The sequence below is a fragment of the Triplophysa rosa genome, linkage group LG12 (genome assembly GCF_024868665.1).
Source record: "Triplophysa rosa linkage group LG12, Trosa_1v2, whole genome shotgun sequence".
Lineage (NCBI taxonomy): Eukaryota > Metazoa > Chordata > Actinopteri > Cypriniformes > Nemacheilidae > Triplophysa > Triplophysa rosa.
This window is the reverse complement of record NC_079901.1, coordinates 15046264-15069987: the sequence shown is the minus strand read 5'-3', so window position 1 is coordinate 15069987 and position 23724 is coordinate 15046264. Positions and strand designations below refer to the sequence as shown.

General features: G+C 35.9%; 1 protein-coding gene across 4 annotated transcripts in view; it reads right to left on the bottom strand.

Annotated features, from left to right (window-relative positions):
• chd2 (chromodomain helicase DNA binding protein 2) overlaps positions 1-22669 on the bottom strand; it is a 36619-nt gene extending 13950 nt beyond the window's left edge. Inside the window, exons 1-18 of one of the 4 annotated variants that reach the window (XM_057348716.1) lie at positions 21510-21612; positions 19985-20230; positions 19096-19121; positions 18467-18525; positions 18272-18318; positions 15834-15888; positions 11657-13649; positions 7339-7573; positions 7103-7189; positions 6869-6930; positions 5395-5517; positions 4768-4938; positions 4510-4646; positions 4133-4358; positions 3917-4017; positions 3785-3826; positions 3528-3697; positions 3226-3350 (exon numbers count right to left, since the gene is read on the bottom strand). In XM_057348716.1, the coding sequence (XP_057204699.1) occupies positions 3226-3350; positions 3528-3697; positions 3785-3826; positions 3917-4017; positions 4133-4358; positions 4510-4646; positions 4768-4938; positions 5395-5517; positions 6869-6930; positions 7103-7189; positions 7339-7573; positions 11657-11718 (1541 nt within the window). In that variant the 5' untranslated portion in view covers positions 11719-13649; positions 15834-15888; positions 18272-18318; ... (2 more) ...; positions 19985-20230; positions 21510-21612. Of the gene's footprint in view, positions 1-3225; positions 3351-3527; positions 3698-3784; positions 3827-3916; positions 4018-4132; positions 4359-4509; positions 4647-4767; positions 4939-5394; positions 5518-6868; positions 6931-7102; positions 7190-7338; positions 7574-11656; positions 13650-15833; positions 15889-18271; positions 18319-18466; positions 18526-19095; positions 19122-19984; positions 20231-21509; positions 21613-22556 lie in introns of those variants that run through there. The other 3 variants (XM_057348714.1, XM_057348715.1, XM_057348717.1) reach the window with 3 other exon arrangements.
• Between the last annotated feature and the right edge of the window lie 1055 nt (positions 22670-23724).

Below are 23724 nucleotides of genomic sequence, written 5' to 3'. Positions count from 1 at the left end.
CACTCCTAGTCCTGCTCGACCTTAGTGCTGCGTTCGATACTGTAGACCATAAAATACTTCTAGATCGCTTACACAATTATACCGGTATTCAGGGACAGGCACTACAATGGTTCAGATCTTACTTATCAGACAGACATCAATTTGTCCATTTAAATGGGGAATCATCAAATCTAACGCAAGTAAATTATGGATTACCTCAGGGATCGGTTTTAGGACCCTTGCTATTCTCCATATACATGCTGCCCCTTGGAAACATTATTAGAAAACATGGAATTAGCTTCCACTGTTATGCAGATGATACTCAGCTATATATCTCATCAAGACCAGATGATTCCTTCCAACTATCCAAATTGGCAGAGTGCATCGACGATATAAAGCATTGGATGACTTGTAATTTCCTTCTTTTAAATTCTAATAAAACAGAAATATTACTTATCGGACCAAAGACACGTGAGCAGAATATTTCGGATTATGACCTGCAAATTGAAGGCTGCACTGTTACTCCAACAAATACAGTTAAAGACCTTGGCGTTATATTAGACAGCAACCTGTCATTTAAAAATCACATCTCAAATGTCACAAAAACAGCCTTCTTCCACCTTAGAAATGTTGCCAAATTGCGAAATATTTTATGTGTGGCTGACGCAGAGAAGCTTATTCATGCATTTGTGACCTCAAGACTTGACTACTGTAATGCACTGCTTAGTGGTTGTCCTGCAGCATCAATAAACAAACTACAGTTAGTTCAGAATGCAGCTGCCAGAGTTCTAACCAGGTCCAGAAAATACGATCACATAACCCCAATGTTATCAACCCTTCACTGGTTACCCATTAAGTATCGTATTGACTTTAAAGTTCTTTTAATTACTTATAAAGCCTTAAACGGTTTAGCCCCTACCTACATAACAGAGCTTCTACCACACTACAACCCATCACGCTCTCTAAGATCTCAAAACTCCAGACTTTTGATAACACCTAGAATAACTAAATCCACCAAAGGGGGTAGAGCTTTCTCATACGTAGCACCTAAACTCTGGAATAGCCTCCCCGATACTATTCGAGGGTCAGACACACTCTCCCAATTTAAATCTAGATTAAAGACACATCTTTTCAGCCAAGCATTCACTAATACATAGCTAATGAACAGCAGCTACGCTAATTATTCTCTTTCTGTTTCTGCCCTCGCCTCGGGATGCCCATCCCGAGGTAGGGAGAGATTCCGCCAGGCCCAGATGAACGTCATATGCCCATCCACAACTAGAGATTACGCCAGCTACATCGGAAAATCCCGTGCCATCCTCCTGCGAGAGCCTGCGGACTGACTGACCATCCAGCTCCATCCAAGGCAATTCCATCACCACCCAAGAAAAAGGCGACCATCTGGCCGGCCCAGCTCAGACAATTCCATCCCCAACCGAGAGCAAAGACGGACTACCTGTCACATAAATGCTAAATTTACAATACTTGGTATTTAATGCTAAACTTACATCACACGACAGCAGTTTGAAGTTATGGCTGCACTCAGTGACTTTGATTGGAGGTAGCTGGGTGGGTGTTGTAGGGAGTGGGGGGGCTTGTTGGTTGTGGTTCGGGGCGTTTCATTTGTTGGGACTGTGTGGGTCTGGTCTGGTTGGTCTTGTTTTGTGGTCGATGTCGGACAACAGAGGAATAAAGTTAATTATGCCATTACTACTTTTCCCTGGTTGTTCCTCTGTTGTCTGTTGTTGATCGCGGAATGGGACCGGGTTGGACCTGCACGGTTTCGGCGGGTGGGGCTTCCTGGGTCGCGGCTCGTGGGCTCTCCCTGTTCTTCGTGGACGTTGCTCGGTGGCTTTGGTCGGGGTCACTGAGTGCAGCTATGACACGTCAGAGGAGATCTGGCCCTCCCGGCTGAGCCTGGTTTCTCCCGAGGTTTTTTTTTCTCCATTATTCAGCATTGGAGTTTGGGTTCCTCGCCACAGCAGAGCAGTGCAGTGTTGGCTTGCTCACCGGGAGACTGCATTTATTTATTTATTTATTCATTTATTTATTAGATATTATTTATTATAATGATCTTGCTTGGTCTATAAACACCATGCACTGTGCTGTGTTTTACCTTTCTGTGTTTTTCTTATTTGCTCCTGTAAAGCTGCTTTGGAACAATGCACATTGTGAAAAGCGCTATATAAATAAAATTGAATTGAATTGAATTGAATTTAACATTTCCATGGCGACGCGGCACTGCTTATCATGTGACACACCGCAGAGCCACAGCAGCTGTATGACTGATGCATTGCCTTTGTGAATTTTTTTGAGTAAAAAAACAAAATTATGTAAACTTTTAACTATGTCATGAAATATCTGACATTCCGATTGTCAAATATGTGCATGTGAATGTGTTTTGTTGTTTAAACACTTTTATAATGATCGCGTTAGTTGAGCTATAAGCGGGCGCCGCCATGTTTGTTTCTGCCGTGGTCTGAGATCTGTCGGATTTACATCACGTGAATTCATCCACTTCTCTTAAGAACACAAACGCAAGTGCCTGGTGAACTGGTAGAAGAATTGAGTGATCTTAACAACTGCTTACATTGCAGATCTGTGTCTGATGTGAATAAAACACATCCGTCAAATTACATTTGAGGAGATTGTTATTGCCGTTTCCATAGACGTCAGTGTGTATTATGCAATCTCTAAATGTATTTTGTGCTTGTAGGCACGTGTATATGTCTGAAGCCTAAATTAAACATTATGTGGTTGAAAGCACTGCGTAGTTGTGATATGTGACAGGACTGAGTCTGTCTCTGGCTCAGTGCCAGCCAAAGCCCTGAATGTTCTGGCAAAGGGTTAACATTATGAAAAGTGAATACATTTTTATCTGTTTTTAAGTTTCTTTATGTACGTTTTTGTAAGTTTATATCAGAAGTATTTACATTGCTATTATTGTATATTTCAGAAAATTATAACATTTAATATTTGTGCAATGTACAATTACAAGTAAAGTACGTTTAATGTAAAAAAAAACATTTAAGCTTTTACATTTACTTACAATTAAATAAGTAACATTTCTTTTCAATTTCTTAGTTTTTGACCAGAGAGTACAGTATAGAGAGAAAATGATTGGATGAGAGAGAGGGGTAACTCGGGTCGGCCGCAGTGCTTTTTGCGCAACATGTCACATCATGTTAGTAAATGCAAAAAAATAATTTAATCTAAATATTTTGTCTAAACTTATGCGTTACATACCTGCACCAGGAGTGGCCGAGCCAGTTAACTCCATCTAACTGGTAATCTCTGAGTTCAAGGTTCTCATCTCCAATGTAAGAAGGCTGTTTCTTCAAGGGTAAAAACCTTGGCCTCTGTTTCAACACCTTGGAAATAAAAAGACAACAGGGTTTAATGTGTGGTGCACATCACGCTCTCCTGGGGCCAGAAACTGCACCCACAAAACTCCATAGAAAGTAAGTAAGATTTTGACAGAATTGGAACTCCAGTCATTTCCATCCGTGAACAAATAAATACCAGAACTAAAAGACTCTCTTCCTCACCTTACAGTCTTTGGAAGGGATCGTCTTACAGGCATTCCTGGTTTGGAAACTATCAACGCACGACTGGAATTTCTTTGTAATTAATGCTCCATCCTCCCAGGTGCACTCGGCATAGGGCAGTCCCATCCACTTACACAAGTACTCGGGCTCACTGGAAGTGCTTTTTTGGGCTGTTGTAAAACATTAGACATTTATTACTCACAGTACAGAACATCCCCCTGGACTGTGTACATCAAACATTAAAAAAAAAAACTTACGTGAAAAATCTGAGGATGCTTGTGATTTTCCTGTTCTCGTGGCTAGCAAATGAGAGAAAAGATGTGATGTCTTTACACGTTTGTGGTGTTTGTAAAGGTACGATTATTTCATTCTATAACATATTCACTTACCAATCACTCTCTCTACAATTTGGAATTGCTTGCTCAGGTCATTAGTTAGTTCTTGCTGGCAGTTGTAATACTCTAAATCCTCAGGTGAAGCTCTTTTCATCCTGTAAAAAATAGAAAACTGTAATTTACAAGTATTTTTCATACGCAAAGTCGGGAGTTAAGCTTTGAGATATATTTTTAAACATCATATAGACATGCATTTGCAGTGTTCCTCACCAAGCATTAAGCTCTTCGTTTTTCTTCTTGAAGTTGTCTAGCTTCTTTATCCCTTTGACCTTCTGCTGCGTGAGAGAGTCCACACTTTCCCAAGTGTTGTGGATGTAGGACCAGCCTTTCCACTTGATGAGGAACTGAGTTTCCCCTTCCTCTTTCTCGGGGTCAAAGTCTGCTCCAGGGTCTCCATTTTCCTCAACAGCATAAAAGGTTGTGGAAGCTCCAGTAGCTGTAAACAGAGAAAGGCGGTGCTTCGAATCAGATGAACATACTTCATTCAAAATTATGAGGTTGTATGGTTCATGCTGTATGTCAGACAATTTAAACAAATCTTCTTAAAGTTCTAACAACATTTAAAAGGTAAGTAACCTAGGCCTTACCTCCTTTCTTTCCTATCCTGGTCTCAAGAACCTTCTCAATGGTCTCACTGTCGTCATCCTGTTGCTCCTCAGCACCTTCTGCCATTTCAATGAGATCATCTGAGTCCGTCTCAAAATCATTCTGATCCTCCTTGTAACTGCAGACACATGCTTTATTATTATTATTCTATTATTTCTATCATTGAGTCACAATACTTTATGCATCTCCTAAATAAACACACACAGTCACAACTCTTGCTGCTTAAAAACAATCCCCACCTGACTTTAGTTGCTGCTCTGCGCCTTGTTTGTCTTTTTGGGGTATCCTCCTCATCATCATCGTCATCATCATCATCATCATCGTCATCATCTTCTTCTTCGGAAGACTCTTGTTTCCTCTGTTTTCGTGCTTTTTGGGACTGCTTGCCTGCAGATGACTTGGTCTGTGGTCTGGAAGGAGAATGCACACACTCGCATATTAACCACTTATTCTACACACTAGACTACTTGCCTCCCAGTCCCCCATCCCAGATCTTGATCAAATCGTGCCTGATTTGCTAGTGTAGCGATTCATTTGCACGCCTATCAGCCTGACTCATGAGCCAGTGGCCTTGAGACAGCTTTCAGACAAACAAAGCAGTTTAAATGTTCAAATCAGAGCTATTGTTTACATTTATTATATGCTATGCAAGAATGAATACATTATATTTACCAATGTGGCAAAAATTGGAAGCATGCTTTAACAAGTAATAATTTGATCAATTCTATGAGCAAAATCACTCCACCAATTTCATTCAAAGCATAGCGATCATTGTTATGGTTTTATTCGCATTGGAAGGTAATAAGAAAGCTGGCGTTATACTTCATAATGTGCTGTCTGAAGGCCAGGCTTCGCTACACTCTTACCTTCTAGCAGGAAGTCGTCTGGATCTAACTTTTTTCTCTTCCTGCTCACTCTCTGAACTGCTGGCCTCTTCCTCATCATCATCATCATCTTCACCATTTGAGTCATCATCTTTCCAGGTTTTACTTTCAACACAAAAATACCAAAGATTCACCTATTGTGCCTCTAATAGCTTCAAACCGCTACCCTACCGAAATGCTGCAAGCCAGTCAGTTCCACCCATTACCCACCACACAGGAAGTTCAGCATGCTGTGAGGGGTTAAAATGATTCAGTGAAATGTATTGCAACTATAATCTATTTAGTTCTATACAAATTGTGTGTAACTGGTTATTTCAAACTAGCTTTACTGTATTTGGATAGTTCTAGCAATAGCAAGTTAACTGGAATTAACTCTTTGTAACTTTTTCACTCCCTTTCAATAATAGTAAGGTCAATAGAACTACAAAATAAAATACATGTAAGTATAGGAATTGATGAATGAAAACTTGTTGGATTCTTTGCCGTCACTATCCAGCCGTTTAAAAGTTTTAGTTTAAGACATAAATATTATATAAGAAATATGCACACAAGATTTATATTTACTACTTAAAAGACCTTCTATACATTACGAAACATATTTAGTCAATAATAAAACGTTTGACTAGTGTGTTTATACATGTACAAACACACACAACTAAGCAAATGCATGAATGTACTAATGTAGCTGGTTTTCCACCAACATTTGAAATCAGATAGTGTCTAAATGTGACCCTGGACAACAAAACCAGTCTTATGGGTCAATTTTTCGAAATTGAGATTTTTACATTCTCTGAAAGCTGAATAAATAAACTTTCTGTAGATATATGAGTTGTTAGGATAGGACAATATCTGGCTGAGATACAACCGTTTAAAACTCAGGAATCTGAGAGCGCAAAAAAATCAAAATATTGAGAAAATCACCTTTGAAGTTGTTAATCAGGGGCACTGTGGCAGACCATCCACTCACAAAAATAAAGTTTTTATATATTTAAGGTAGGAAATTTACAAAATATCTTCATGGAACATGATCTTTACTTAATATCCTAATGATTTTGACCCACACAATGTATTTTTGTCTTTTACTAAAAATGTTCCCGTGCTACTTAAGACTGGTTTTGTGATCCAGGGTCACAAATACATTGTCTTAATATCGGGTATCTACTGTTTTATCATGTAAAATCTAACAAATCTGATTAGCATTTTGTTTTGTTAATTTTGTTAGTAATGCAATTGGTTCAATTTTTCAAATATTCTTGGGTTCACTATATATGAATATAAGCATGTAGTATGTGTGAAAAAAATCCAGAATACATTTTACATGAAAACATGAGGGTGAGTTTATGTAGCAAGCAAATCAAAATTACATACAGTCAACATTTATGGGAAAGAAAAAAAATCACATTTCCAAGTAAATTATAGAAAACAATGAGCTGAAGATTTATTTTAGTACACTTACTCTTTCTTTTTCTGACGTGAGCCTTTTCTTTTGGGACTTTCACTCTCTGAACCACTGCTGCCCTAAAAATCCATCAGAATCCATTTTGAATGCATGGCACCATGCTTAAATCTTAGTAAGCAACCATGTCATTAATTATTGAAATGCAACAAAAAATCATCCAAGTGTTTCAACAGTTCAGCTACTACACTAGGGGTCAGTGTTGACAATGAAACGTCTGTACAGCCAGCCTACCTCAGCTCCAATGTTGAGGCGGGCAGGCTCTTGTCTGCTGCGACTGGATCTTCTAACACCATAAATATCTGGATGTTCTTCCCACATCTATGACCAGTAAGGATGCAGTTATTTTAAATTAATGTAAATTGCTTAAACACTAAATTGTAGAATTAGGATCTCAATGGGGAATGTTTGAGGATTTCCCAAATTTTGATTGATTTTTCTAATACGCTGGCCTATCTTTAAGCCATTACCTTCTTCACATCTGCCAGGTTGTCTTTCTTTCTGACTGGTTTGTCTTTGCCCTGTGCTGAAGTCTGGCGAGACTTGGACCCAGTGGATTCACTCTCCGACTCTGAGTGGCTCTCTGAATCTGAGGTGCTGTTGGACTCGGAACGCCGGGAACGAGGCCTATCACTTCCTTGCTCACTCTCCGACTGACTCCCAGATTCTGACCCAGAGCGGTTTGATTCCTCTGACGCTGAGTTGCTACAACATTAAATATGCAGATGTTCAGAAAAAGTTAAAACATCTCAGCTGTTTCTAAATCATCTTAGGTGCACAAAGTTTTAATTTCCATAACCTCCAGAAAGACCCAATGATTCATCTTATTAACATCAACAGGTGACTTTGTAAATAGATAAAACTCATATTTATGTATGTTTGATGGTGGAAGTTTTTGTTCACCTTGATACAATTTTGGTAGTGTTGGGTCACCACTTATGTCTTATGTAAAATCTGGGTCTGAACCACTAACCTAAAGCACTTAATCAACTTACTTTATTTAGTAAATTGGTTACATACTCACTCTGAATTGAATGTCTTAAACCATGCTGTATCAGAACACTGTAGCAGAATTTCTACTGATGTATAAATTAGGGGTGCAACAACACACTCGGCTCATGATTCAATATAATACACAATACAGGGTTCACAATCACAGTATTATATTAATATACAACATGTTAATTTTATTATAATTTTTGTAATGGTATGTTAGTTGTTTTGAATTAGTTGTCTGTTGTTGTTATTCTGTTTTACGTTATGAAATTTATATGTATCGGGACCCCCTTGAAAATGAGACTTTTGAGACAATTGGTATATCCATAGAATAAATTTGTTGAACGCAAATAATGATTTATTTTTAAAACATTATCATATGTACATCTAGTTAACAGTACTAACAAATTCTACGTGAGAATTAATTCAATTTAAAACACAAAATAAAAAGAGAAATAAATTAAAACTAAGAAAGGAATTAAGCTAAACCCTATCAAAGAACTAAATTAAAAACACATATTAAAGTTGAAGCAGGTCAGGTGTTGGCTGCTCAACCAATATGATTAAACAGACGCCATATATTAAATATACCGTCATAATAAAACAATCCAGTATCGTGATACATTGCAGCATGATATTGTTACACCCCTATTATAAATTTAACAGCAGTATGCTACAGTAACTTTTGACACCAAACATACTTAACGCCTTGAGAATTTGTAAGAATTATTTATTTGACAGCAGTTTTTTTATTTACTGCTCAATGGTCAACAGGCACTTAAATATAATTGGATTATTCCATTTATTCAACTTTCATAGCAATTGCATTGGAAACTGATATCATTTAATTATAATTCTAAAACTATTTGAAAAAACTGTGAATGTCATTGTTGTCTTTCAAATGCACAACTCTAAATCATTCAAAAACTACTATTTAAAAATAACTGAATGATTGTTATCTTTCAAATGGGCAAATTCTAAATCATTTAAAAACTACCATTTAAAAAATGTAATATGATTGTTATCTTTCAAATGAGCAATTCTAAATTATTCAAAAACTACTATTAAAAAAACTGAAGGTGTTTCTCTTTCAAATGCTCATTTCTAAATCATTTAAAAACTACTCTTCAAAAAAGCCGAATATGATTGTTAGCTTTTAAATGGGCAAAAAAACTATTTAAAAAAAACTGAATTACTCTTATCTAAAAAAAAACGGTGAATATGATTACCTTTAAAGTGTGCAATTGTAAATATTTAAAAAACTATTTTTAAAAGCTGAATGTCAGTGTGTCAGTTATATAATGATGCTCTCATAGAAACATTTAGACTACACAATGAGATCAGCTAATCTTATGTGACCATATCATCTGCTCCCCTTTGCCCTTTGAGTTTAAAATTGGGTGCAATGGCCTCTGTCTGAAACAAGGCACCCCCATCCCCCAACTGTAAATGTATCCAACCTTTAAAATAGAAAACTCACATCTTCCTTACATGGCTAAAAAATGAGCTAAGCAACTATGGTGTGAAATATTAACCATTATAAGATACAGCTTTACTTTACTAGAATTCATCTTTAAAAATGTTCATGTAATTTATTCGATAGACTGGTATTGCTATGAAAACAAAATGCAGAGCTGAATGTGATATCTGGCACATTAAGTGGTCTGACAGAATGCTAGATACAAAGGCTTCTGTCATTTGCTAGGTGGAGAGTAAGGCCTGCTGACAAAGCAGTCTCACAGGCCAGACTGTCCTTATATGGTTGATGACATCACATGTGTGCAGATCCAACCTCTCAACTACATTTTCATTGGTTGGTTATTGCTAGGCACAGGAAGGCCCAATGAAACAGCAGAATGAAATCACATGACCTCACAAGTTAGTTCCTGTGTCCGCTTCCTGTAGTTCCAAGAACCTTTTATATAATGCAGCAACACTAATACAAGCTATGCAGCACAAAGCAAGAGCCATTTTGTGACTTTGAGGACTTTCAGCCATTTAATGAAAGCAGTCTCATACAGTGATGAAACAGAACAGTGTTTTTTTATGCAACATTAAACCATGTAAACACTTCAAAGAAAGTACTAGCATCAACCTAGAAATAAAATATCATGCATAACATGTTTTTCAGCCCTTAGTATTGTTTAGAAAATGGCTGCCTGTGCAGCTGAACAGAACAACAATCCTTGCATTAAATATATCATTTTCTTTTGACCTATGAATGTCAGCATGTTCTTTTGAAGCCATGGCAGCATGACAGTTCTAAAAACACAGAAACACTGTTACATTTCTATTTCAAAATACAGAAACAGCATATAATAAACCACATTGTTTAAAATGATTAAACAATCTGTTGTTTTACACATATGCAGGAACTTGCGTAAAATTTAATTTCTTGACAGATACAACCATGAGAATAATAACAAATCAAAACACAAGCATTACAGAACTTACTAACTTTAAAGCATTCTTGTGCACTGTAGTGACACGCTGACCACTATGAGATACACGGTGATGCTTCAAAATAATTCAGCTTATACATTACAAGTCTACCTTTAATGTTGACTGTATAAAGCTGTATAAAACATTTCAAATGAAATTCTTCAACTAATTTTATGTTTTTACATTTAAAAATTTACTAAATAATAAAATGTGGACTAAAACTGCACCCGTGTTTTTTACTCAAATTCCCATTAGAAAACCTGTGAAGAATAATTAGCCTAAACAAATAATACATGTATTATATTACAAATAATAATAAAGTATTACTTAAGACTGTAATAAACACAACAACAATAGGAAAACATTTGGAATTAACTATAATTGTAAGTTAAGTGACCATAATAATTTATTTCCATTACTGTATTTTTTTCATAGGGTTTTTAGTTTTGAAATAGATGATCGACTGCTAAACATTTCATATATTGATATGGCAATGTGAGGTAGCATAACCCATGCCACTGGGGAATTCTTAATAAATGTTTGGTATCTTAAAGCCAGAGTCATATATTCACATGCGTGACCCCAAAAACATAACCCTTAAAAATGGGACACAACTTTCGGTATTGTTTTTTTATAAAAAAATGTTAACACCCAAAAGTGATTAACATTTCCTGTAATAAATGTTAGCAATTCAAGTAAAATCAGACAATTGTACAGTAAACAATAAAACATATTTCTTTGCCAAATCTAAAAAAAATCTAATTAAAGGATGTGTGTGCATAAGATTTTTTTAACAAAATGCAATAAAGTTTTTAAACATTTTTAGTGGTACATTTCAGTACAACATTTAATAAAACCACAAACTCTTTGACTCTGTGTCAGATTGAACAGGCAGTGTGTAAATGACTGCATCAATTTATAGCCATCAAATACTAAACTGTATCACAACACCTGTAATGTTAGAGTAAAACTGATAATAATATCATTATCTTTACATAGAATGGTGCAATGCAGCACATACTAATCAGACAAGGTCATTTCACACTGTCACTTTAAAACTGAAAATATAATAACTCTCAGCAATGCTTAAATCTTAATAAAAACACATGGCATCTTAAGTATAAATCTGTGTAAAGTCAATCAGTAAGGCCATGGGCCTTGCATTCAGTTTTAGAAATGCTAGCAAAATCAGGGTGTGGCTATACATATATCCCAAGGTCAATGATATGAAACTAGATTATTTCAGACACATTGTGGTTTAAACTTCTGCACAGGTGATCAACCATGCTTGTAAAGGTAAACATTCAAGACAGATGTTAAAAAAAGGAGAAAAAATAGTGAAGATCGTACCTGGAAGCATTGCTTTGGGTCGAGCCTTCGTCTTCCTGCTTTTTATTCTTATTCTTCATCATGATTTTGTCTTGAACTTTTTGTTAATGATGGTCTTTTGTCCAGGTAATAACTGTCAAAAGTTTAAAGTGGGATGAACCATCAAGCGAGTCAGTCCGCTTTCAAAGGACGGCAAAAAGTCTCGACGTTGCGAAAAACTCGAACGACTTAAAATAAATAAACGTTTACAGTATTTCTAAAGTTATAAAGCATCGGAAATGAAATGACACCTGCTCGACTCTATTCGTCGTCATAAAAACCATGTGTCGATAGCATATCAAGCAAATAGATTCACACAGCCACATACATAAATTCCTACTGCGTCATCAGACAAAGGACGATTAAAACAACACGATGAAACACAACGAAATCGACAATAGAAATTAAACAATATAAACAATGTAAACATACCTATTCCATTGACAGGAGGAGGATTGAAGCACTACATTCACATCTGACAAAAAATGCGATTTGTAACTTAGTCCATTAGAACAAAAAATAAAAATATTCCACAATTCAGGTGAAAATGAAAATCGGAATAATATTCGAAAAGAAAAATAGCTGCTATAATCCAAGGATGGCTATTTGAATAGAGAGAGAGTGAGAAGAGCCCAGCAGAGCGCACTAAAAATGGAGGACCGCAATGGCTGCCAGTACAAGGCAGGGAAAACAACGACTGGCCACTCTACGCACGCAGCACAAGGTTTTCGACGAAACAAGTCACAAAATCTACGCATTAACGTCTATATATTCCGAAACGTAAAATAAAGAACGAATTTGCGCAATAATTAAGTCCCTAGTGGGATCCAAAGTTCACCAAAGTTGAGATACAAGTGCTATTGAGAGCCCTGCGAGGCTCAACGCTCTCCCGTTCCCAAGGTTCATCCGCCATCTAAAGCTCCTTCCCAGCTCTGAGAGCTTAGCCTTTGATTGACGTTCTCTCCATTTACCCAGGACTCAGGTGATGCACCCAAGTCCCACCCCTTTTATTTTAAAATATAAACTAGCTGTTTTATATTTATTTTTAATGTTCAAGTTATAACAACCCTACAAGCATTAGAATAAATGATTAGTGGGCATCAAGAGAAATCTTTTTGTGCTTTTATGAAAAAAATATTTCTGAGCCTTCACTTCCTGCACAGACAGGAAATGAGGCAAGAGGAGCCATTTTGCAGTGTTGGACTACACTGGACACCATTTTAGACCATTTAGTTTTAACCCTTTACACTTGGCTCTGCATATGTAATTGTATTTCATGTTAACAGGATATTTGAAGATGAATGAAGACTTTGACGTTGTTTTCTGGTCATTAACTGCCTATTTTATTTAAAGAAATCAGTGGTTGTATCAATGATTAGAATATTATAGGTGCCATAAGCCAAAATAATTTGCAAAAGCCTTATTATTGTAGGGATATAACAAGCCAGTTTGGCTAAAGCCAATTAAAGAGCCCTAAACCTTGGTTCAATTTAAACATATTGACTCGCAATGGTCCAATAGTAATTAATTGTTGATAAATGAAGTAGCGAAGCAAAACAACTAGGCAACTTAAAAATTTGTTCAATTAAAATGGAAACAAATTAAACCCGGATTTAGTTGAGATTGGATGTATACTGTAAATATGTAAATATCTTTAAAAACGTAATGATTTTTTCATCCAATAAGAGCAAGTCGCAAAATGTTCAATCACAAAACTTTTATTTTTCTAATAAAAACAAAATAGCATACTGAAATACAGGCATAGTTTCAACAAAACAAAAACAATAAAATATGATAGTGAGGTACATGTAAAAGAAAAAATACAAAGATTGAGAACATGAGCGAATTCGCACGTCACAGCAAATCTTTCTTTCCAAATCACAAGCAAATCTTTCTTTCCAAATCCAAAAGCAAAACCTGAGCCGCCATCTTCCTCATTAAGCAGTCGTCTCCACTTGACTGTCCAGAATTGGTTCTTTAAATCAAAAAGGAGAAGGGAAAAATGTAAACCCCAAACGTATTCGAAGTTACGATGATAGCTTTTTATAAAAACTAACGCATAGCTAGGGACAAAACAATCCGCGACAAAATTGATGGTTATAAAAATAAATCCAAACTATTGTACAGTCCTCTTTCAGGCAGTTCAACTAGTAATTAAAACTCATGAAAGTTTAAGATAATATCTAACCTCCAGAGGTAGCTTAATATGGTCAACTGTCATCTGCAATGTCAACGTTAACTGACATGCATAACTCCACCATAAAAGAAAATTATAGCAAAATGTGTTTTCCATATATGCACATCTGATAATAAAATGCTAGCAGTAGCATGCTATCTGCAGATTGTCGCAGATGCTTTTACACAAGTTTTGTTACATTTACCTACAAATGTATATGGCAATAGAATTGGACAATTTCTAAGTTACACATGAAACAACTCTAATTAAATCCTCAAGAAAACTTTCAAAAGAAATCATAGTACTTAAGCCACTTTCCAGTTATTACATTGGTGCTCAAAGTTTCATAACAGCAGCACAACACAATCTCAACATGCATTAACAAAACAACATACACTGACTATTTTAAATACTACAGTGCTACAACATATGTCTGTCATTAGCTAACGTTTTCTGAAGAAATTGGTAGATTAGTATTTTTCCTTTATGCTTCATGTATTTGTTTAAAAAAGGTAAAAAAAAAGTTATTAAAAACTGTGTCAAGTATAGATGTATAGACTGAAAAGCAACATCAGTTGCCAAATGTAACACATGGATGAAAGCCAAGTAAACAATGAAAAATTCAATTGTTTAAAATATGGCCGTCCATACCATGTTACAACAGCATTATTACAATGTGTATAAGAAAATGTGAAAGATGGGAAAGTTTTAAAAAGAGAATTGTAAATGTTATATTGTTGTCATTCAAGAACATTTGGCCCCCAAGATTTGAGTGCCTCCAAGAAGTCCTTATATTACTAATAACTTTTGTCATCAAGTTATGTTAAACCACCACAGAAATGAGGATGCTGAAAATGCATCAGGAAAACAGCACACAAGGAAAATGCACCATTCTAGTGCATATATGATGAGATTTTGTTTTTGTAAAGATTGTGTCTCATAACATGAACCAACATATGAGACCTACAAGCTGAATGCTAACAAGATAAGACTCTGAGGTATGTCTTAAAAGCAAAACCTTTCAAAAGTGTCACTTAAAAAATGGTATTGAATTGAAAATTGAAGTCACTTCATTCTCAGTGAACACATGTCATTTGTTTATTCCATGGAAAAGTCAATAGCCCAACTCATCACTATGTAATAAGAGTTGACCAAATTAACCAAGAAATGAGTATGAACTGGAAATGGAATCCTTTATACTCATTTGTCCTCCAAATGTTATTATACAATAATTAGATGGCTGCTCAAATTGGACAGCCCCAAAGATGAGAACATGGGCTCATGCACTGAATGAGGCTCACTATTTGGAATCTAGTGGAAAAAACCTTGTTGTCAGTTTCCTTTGAGTAGTAGTTCTCCATTCTGATCCAAAAATCATGCAAAAGGTTGAGCCATCACTCAGGTAAAAAGAAACTTCTGCGTACTCCAGTAAATGCGACAAAGCGCAAGTGAGAATCAAGCATTAACTTGGCAAATGAAGCAAATGAAAACTAAAGAAGAGGCCAATTGTGGCACAGAATCAAGAAAGATGTGTAAAACAAAGCTCCACAGGACAAGACGTCACTGATCTCAAGGACGTTTTCAACTGAATACAAGATCCAACGATGACAGCACCCAAGAATGATCAGGTACTCAAGGAAAGGAAATGTATGGTCAATCCAGAGCAGAACATGCAGCCTTTCCAAGCTGTGACAGGAAGCTGTATTAAAAATTGTTCCATTCCTCTGAGGTTTGAATTTCATTTCAGACACTGGAAGTTTTTCATTTTCAGCTAAATCAAAAAGAACTGCAGCAATTCCAAAATTGTTTTGGACAAAATGTAATTTCTTTTGCTGTGTACACTGCTTCAAATTACGAACTTTTCTCACAATAAACATTTACTAGAGGCAGATATTTTTAGAGCTGTAGGGTCTAAATTAAGCTAAAAATGACAGACATATGAGGTAGCACCTTTATAATACAAATACCACTGTGATGACTTACAGAGCAGTCTTCTATTCCTTGGACGTCTGCTGCAGAGTCCTCAGGCAAACTTCTCCTGCATGGAAAAAAGACACTCAATGAGATCAGATGTATAAAACAAAACAGATACTTTTTCCTCTCTGTGATTTCTTGAACAACTGTCAGTGGAAAGTACTTTATGAGTTGGTACTGTTAGCATCACAAACTAACTAAATTACAACCTGTCTGTTGTGTTTAGTAGTTTGACTGTTGAAACAGACTAAGTTTTAAAGGGATAGTTCAAGCAAAAAAAATAATGTTATTTATTAAGCCTCGTGTAATTCAAAACCTGTATGTCAATCTTTCTTCTGTGGAACACAAAAGAAGATATTTTGAGAAGTGTCTCTGTGGTTTTGTGTCCATACAACAGACGTTAATAGGGGCCATGTTGTTAAAAATAAGTTCTGTTTTGGTCTGCAGAAGAAAGTCATAGAGGTTTGGCATGACATCGGGGTGAGTAATTTATGAAAGAATTTTCATTTTTGGGTGAACTATTCTTTTATGGAGTGTCTTGTGTAATTTAATCACAAGTCGAGATAGACATCTAACAGTAAAATTCATCTTGTAACTGGATTTTAAGGACATGGTCTCTGATTCAACACTAAATACTATGTCAGTAAATGAATGCATGTTTATAAAGCACATTTAAATAAAAGTTTAATCAAATTATAATTATTAAGAGGTATTCATTGTGATATGGTTTGTATCACTGTCCATTTGTACATCGTTTCCATTTATAGTGGTGAAACTTTTAAACCGATCACTTTGAAATACATTATAATACCAGGTGTAAATGAGGATCATAGTCTATTTTATTCAATTGTGTTGGTGAACAGAAATGATGGCAGATTCATATGTAAATTATAAGATCATTCTTTAGAGTTGTAAGGAAAAAATTAGGAAGAATGAAAAAGATCGGCTAGACATTGTTTGAGCAGCGGTTCAGTGGAGTTTATGTTGTTCCCACTTTTCACCGCATTGCTATTTACTTGAGTCCTGTTGCCATTTCATTGGCATTCTTTTTTGCTGCTCTCTTGCTTGTCTGGAGAGAGTGTGCACATCTGACGACTAGTCAGTCGAATTTCAAACTAATCTGAAATAGGGTTGTTCCGATTGACGATACTATCATGTATCGACAATACTCAGACATATCAGCAGTAGCTGATTCCTTCGACAGTAGTTGGCTGTTTGCCAATATATGTTGCAAATTAATATTACAAACGCGCATTGCGCATTTCTTTGTGCAAGAGAGCTTGCAATGCACGCAGCTCAGGCTTTTCCTCAGGCCAGAGAGTTTATAATGTGCGCGGAAAACTCAAACCCCGCACAAGATAGCTTGTGATGCGTGAGTCTCAGGCTTTTCTTCGCGCCAGAGTGAGTTTGTACTTTTCGGTTTTTGCACACGAGAGAGCTTGTGATGCGTGCAGCTCGGGTTTTTCCTTGCAGGAATTGCTATGTGCGTGTTAAAGATCTGACCACGAGTTGTTCCCGTTTACACCGCGGGTCAATGGCACATTTGGATAAGTGATATTGACCTACAGCAATAGTTTACTTTCTCTGGTTTAAAAGGTTGTGGTGGGAAGTAACAATGTTGCCAGCTGCACTGAACTGCTAATTGCAGTCACACATGAGCATTTTCTAGCCACGTACGCTTCTGTTTTTGTCCACAAATCCAGCTTGTCATCAATAAATGCGTAAATAGCCCCGCCCCTCGATACTATCGCGTATCGGCGATCCATAGGCTGGCAATAGAACGATGCGACTATAGAGAATATCGCCCAACACTAATCTGAAATCAGTTTAAGCACATTTGAGCGTCCTAAATGTGAACACTAATTGAGCTTCAAACACATGCTGCAGTTCAGACTTCTCGCAGAGTAGGCGCTAACCTAAAACTTTAAATGATAAACTTAAATAATATAGTCTGTGTTTGGCCAAAGTGAGACCCCACTTCCAATAAAAATATAACTTGAGTAACAAATAGTTACTTTTAAAGAGTTAAATTTGTAAATTTAAAGAGTAATAAAACAAAACAGTACGAAAAGATGCAACGACTACAATTTGTAATTATGACTGTGCAGTCCAAGCTTTTAGGTATACTGTATAGTGCAATATACTTATTAATAATTGAATTGCAAGTTAAAATTTCACAAATGTTTGAGTAATTGTAGGTAATTCTAAATGTACCGTTTAAGATTGTTTTACATAATTGGAGTTCGCAACGAGCTACAAAAAACATGGTTATCACAACGAATTCATGGTTTGGATTTCATTCAAATGGTTACGTTCTTACCACAACAGCTAGGCTAAATTTAAAGCTACATAAAAACATACACAACACACCAAAAAAGGTATAACATCAGAGAAAAGCTAAGGTCACAATTCAGTAAAACATTTTAAAAAGCTGTTTAAATACTTACAGCAGAAATTATTTTCCTCGTCATTCCTTGACATTAGGCAGAATGACCTTTAAAGAAAAAAATATTTTATGTTAGATTGAACATTTATTCTACGATAAGTTACGGCACAACCTAGTGGTGGCCGATGATAACAAGGTAATTAAAGTGCACAGAACGCACTTGAGAAAAGATCAACAAAAATACATTAACACTTACATTTACAAGACATGACACTGAAGGAAACTCCATCATCTTTTGTCCAGTTGTTCTGATGCCTGTATATGCAAAAACATTTTGGAGAATTAGTTTTGCTTTAGCTAATTTAAATATGCACTCACTTTGGTGTTACACTATTTAAATTTACTCATGCGGTTTCTATGCATAAAATACAATTTCTTTAGCAAGCAAGGTAAATTGAGAGTACCGTTCTTCATTTCTTTTCAAATACACGACATAGGTAAAGTAAAAGAACTTCATTTACACCTACAATTGTACATAAAACAGAAATCTAAGATATATAACCATCACTGAAAGTTGTTTTATTTTCATATGTTCCTACATGTTATATTGTTAAACTCTTACTGAATGGTTTCGACAATGATGTCATCTACAATTCTATATACATATTTTTTTGCCGACACCTCTTTATATTTTAAGGCCAAGATATTATTTTAAAGAAAGACAAACTAAAACTACATTACTTGTAGAAAAGCACATACTATAAGCTAACATTCTGATAACAATCTTTTGTGGAAAGGTCTACAATTAATATGATTTTTTTTGTAACATTTATCAATATATTTTTTGTATATTTTAGATAATTTAGTACTTAAAATGGTACGAACCAGGTGAAAACGCATTTCACATAATTCTGTGAGCAAAATGGAAAAACAAAAGGAAAGACACAGGTTTCTTATTTTCTAGAATAATACAAAGCCCTTTGTGGATTACAAGGGGTTAAAAGCCAACACCCTATTATTTAACATCGAAAAATAAAGCATAAATGTTTTTCAAAACAATAAATACAAGTGGATACATTTATTTAAGTACATCATCTAACAGAAAAGTTGCATTAAATGAATAAGGATTAAACATTGCATTTTACACAAATAACAATAGAATCTTAAAATAAAGTAAAACATCAAAATTATGCACAAAATCCTAAGGGAAGTTGAGATATTCACAATGTTTTTAAAATAATGCACATCCAAAGAAAGAAAATCACATTTTACAGTAATTAAGACACAATAAGGCATTAAAATATTTAATAAAATTGTGTATTCAAAGAGAGCATTTAAAATCATCAAGAAGGTAGTCTAAATGTTAGGAATGAAGATGGTACCTCCAATATCGCATTTTTACAACATTATTTCTATTTAATATATTTTTTCTGCCATCGAGTGTTACAAGGACATTTGCCCTCCCAAGGACAAAGCAAATTTAAAATGCGTAGACAGTTAAATCCTCGCATCTCTTCGTTGTTGTCAGCTGAAATCTTCGCAGTTTTCCTGTAACACAACCCTGCATTGTTTTCCTAAAATTTAACATCGTTTTAACTTGGAAATCGTCGATTTATTCGACGGAATGTCTTTATCCAGTTCTTGGCAATGGCCCCATCATGGCCATTTTACACCACCTCGTCGAGTCCGCTCCTTTTCCACCATATTGGTGCGTATGTACCACTAACGTTACCTCTAATCCGTTTACAAGTTACAATCTATAACAAAATCTTACCCGGATCCAAAAGTTGCGATCTGCTCTTTCTTCTGAACCCATCGAGGCCATTCTCGTCGCTAATATTCTTGGTTTTAGCAGGATCTTCTCGTTCAGATGGCGCCACATCACCAGCTTCACTCACCTCTGCTGTCTCTTCTCTCCCGTCTGTGCACGTCGTTCTCTCTGCCTGTACTGTTATACTGATCGAATGGACAGCCCTGTGTTTCAGCGTAAGCGCAGACAACTTCCTCTCACTGCGGCATTCTGGGTAGAAGAACCCAGCGTCCATTACTGTGTCGGTAAACCAATGCTTTACTGCACGGACTTTCATTTGACAACGAATATGTATATTACAACAACTAGCATCATTCCTATTCCTATAAAAACGGATAAAAATCAGGTTTTAATAAAAAAACATACTAAAACATGCCTCTGACTGCTGTAACTATGGTACTTGCTGTTAAACATTCCAGGGGTTCAAGCAAAAAAATCCTGAGCCTGAATTTTGAACATTATTTCCCCTGAAACTAACTTTGAACATTATTTCCCCTGAAACTAACTAGTAACATGCCGTTTTTGAGCGTCTCAGACAGACGTTTCTTAAACTTTGATGGTATGCCATGTGTATGGACCACAGAATGACTCGAAAGATGTGGGGGCATAATTATAACCCACAAAACCATAGTTTTATGCAATTATGGTATGTAAAAACATAGATTAACATACCAAATTAAACAAAATTCATCATAATAAAAATCCTACTTTTTAAAAAGAAAACAAATAAGACTCGCATGTTTTGACCTATCGAGGGTGGAATTTTGAGCGCAAAATGAAGTGACCAGATCTATGATTAATTTTGTACTCTACTAAACTATTCTGTGCTCTAGTAGTAATTTAATCATTAGTTTCATAGGTGTTAATGGTGATGATATGGCACATCCACAACACATAGTAATGAGATCACAGTTGGTCAAAGCAGGTTAGCATAAATGAGCACTCAAAAAAGCAAACGTGATGACCTTTTTGAGCTCGTTTTTTTATAATAATTAGTGGGGGCAGATTTATTTCCCATTTTTAAACTCCTACTAGCAAATTTTGCACTACAAACTGTGAAACAAAAACAATATAAGTTCCTATTAAAGTTACAAAGGTTACGGAGTCAGCAAGCAGTGAGTGGTTCTCTTTCATATCAACCACATAAATAGCAGGAGGCTGCTGTCACTAGTGTATTGATATCCGTTCTTTCTCAACTTTTTACGCTCACTTCAGACAAAAACGACCATGTTTATGACTTAACTCTGTGAGATAGGTGCAATAAGCTGTGAAAAAGTTTGGAAATGATTTAGACGCTTTAGAAATCGATCCTTCATATCTCAGTTAGCGCGCGCGCATGACGCACAGAAATGGAAGCGGAGGTCTGATTAGATGATTTGCCGAAACAACACAGTTATCGATCTTTATGTCATAGTCTCCAATTTGTATATGTCATATTTGTCATGATGGACTTAAAAGCTGCCCCACGCTTCAGGCTTTATAAACTTACTCTCCATGACTCCATCCTGCCGACTGTTCGCTTGCTAACGTACTCTCCAACGTGACGTCTCCACTCCGGCAACCAAGACCCGCCCCATTTTAATTCTGATTGGCTAGTAATATTTGTTTGGTTGCGAGTGATAGCCGTGTTCCTCTCATACCATTGGTAGGCGAACTTATGAACTCGAACTGATATCAATAAGATTTTTAAAGTAAATCTTTTTTTCCGCAGTCAAACGTCGTAAGCCGGAGATCCGGCACGGTGCCGGAAAACTTTAAGCCCTGACATTCTATTAGTGTACATTAAACCATATTAACATTGAATCAACACAACAAAACAAAAAAGTAGGCTAATAACCACAAGTTTTATTAACAATCATTTTTTAAATGGTTTATTATTATCAGACTATCATTCTTTATGCATTTCTATTTCACTTCAAAATAAAACACAATTATCAACGTGTTCTGCTTTTTTTTCTGTATGGTATAGTATTAAACAGGCATGACTGGGCCCTGGTTTTTCAGCCTATAAACGTTTTTCACAAATCCTTATTGTTTTCTGTTTTTTTTCTCTTTAGAAATATGGATATTAGACATACGTGGTTTATACTGTTTGATAAAACACTTAACAAATACTTTTCAAGGCTCAACTGCTTGATTGTTAAATGATAGGCTACATAATGCATAATGAATATTATAGTAGTAATTTGATGAGTCTGGCCAAGAAAAGGTCTGTAATCAATAAGCTAGGGGTCGCCAACTAGCGGACTCCGGTCCGAATCCGGACCGTAAAATGCGTCCGTCCGGACCGCAAGCTTTTTGACATAATGAAATAAATAAATGCCAAACGCTATTTTCTAATGCAATCAGATTTATACCAGGCACATAATGCCGCTCAGTAGCAATTTGGGTACGGCGCCAAGGACAGAATGACTGTTGTTGCTGTTCGAGCCCGGGTTGTCTCATTTGCTCGGAGTCTGTTGCGGTTGTCAAAAGTGGAAACCTCAAACGGCATTATGAAACTAACGTTAGACATACACACTTTGAATAAACTTACCCGCAGCAGTCCTAGGTAAGGGGACGGAAGATAAATGAGCTCAAAGCCAAGTATGAGCGATCTACACACGGGTCCTCCCTCACTCACTGAATACAGTGGATTTTAGGAAAACTGATGGGGAAATAGTAAAAGAGTGCATGGGCGCTGCGTGTGAAACACTTTTAGATGGAAAAGAAAGACATGAACTAAAAGAAAAAAATAAACAAACCTCCCTTTCAACTGCAACAGCCACAAGAAGAGCTGAAATGTTATCAGAGGATGTCCAGTCACAACTTGATGCTGCTATTTGTTAATCTCAGTTCATCAGAAAACAACACTTTAGTTTTCTTTTAAAGTTGTTATGTTGAAATTAATGTATGTTCGGTGCAGGTTTAGAGATTAAGGCATTTTGCACAAGGCATTTGTTTCCTTCATTATATTGTTGTCAGACATTGTTACTGGTTGATCTTAAATAGTTCATAACAAAGCAACTTTTAAAGGACATTACAGAACAGCATTGAAAGATATATTTTGTGAAGGATTACTTGTGTCGTCTTAGATATGAAAAGACATGCTCATCCATATGAGAACATAATACATTTTGTTCAATAAAAATGTTTTCTATGCTCATTTCTTTGGTCTGCCAAAAACCATCTATTCATGTTTTTAGGTATTTGATTGTCCGAATCTCGGCTGGTAAGGAGGGTTCATTTACTGGACCGAAAGCAGTTTTAGAAGACCCCTGCATGCTGTAGAGTATTTATGCATTGTGTTTGATTTGTCTTGTCTGATTAATCACCCTTAAGAAAAATAACCCTTTAATTATAATAATCATATTTACAATAAAAGTGTATATTTGATAACAAAGTGGGTAACAATATGTCTAACATATGGTGTATAGTCACACCCCTGAAAGCCACCTACCTGTTTCTTACTGATGGCTGAATTTAGTGTAATTGAATGCTTTTGCAATACAACGATCAATAGCCTACAATACATCAATAATATATGACAATAAATCAGTAATATAATACAATACAATTAACAATAATATAGTTTAACAGTGCCACAAAACACTGAATTGATGTTTCTACAATATGAACAACTTAAGAGTATATAATAAAACATACAGTAGGTGATCAACAACCAACATTTTTTTTAGGTACTAAGGGCTCTGTCCTAGGACACA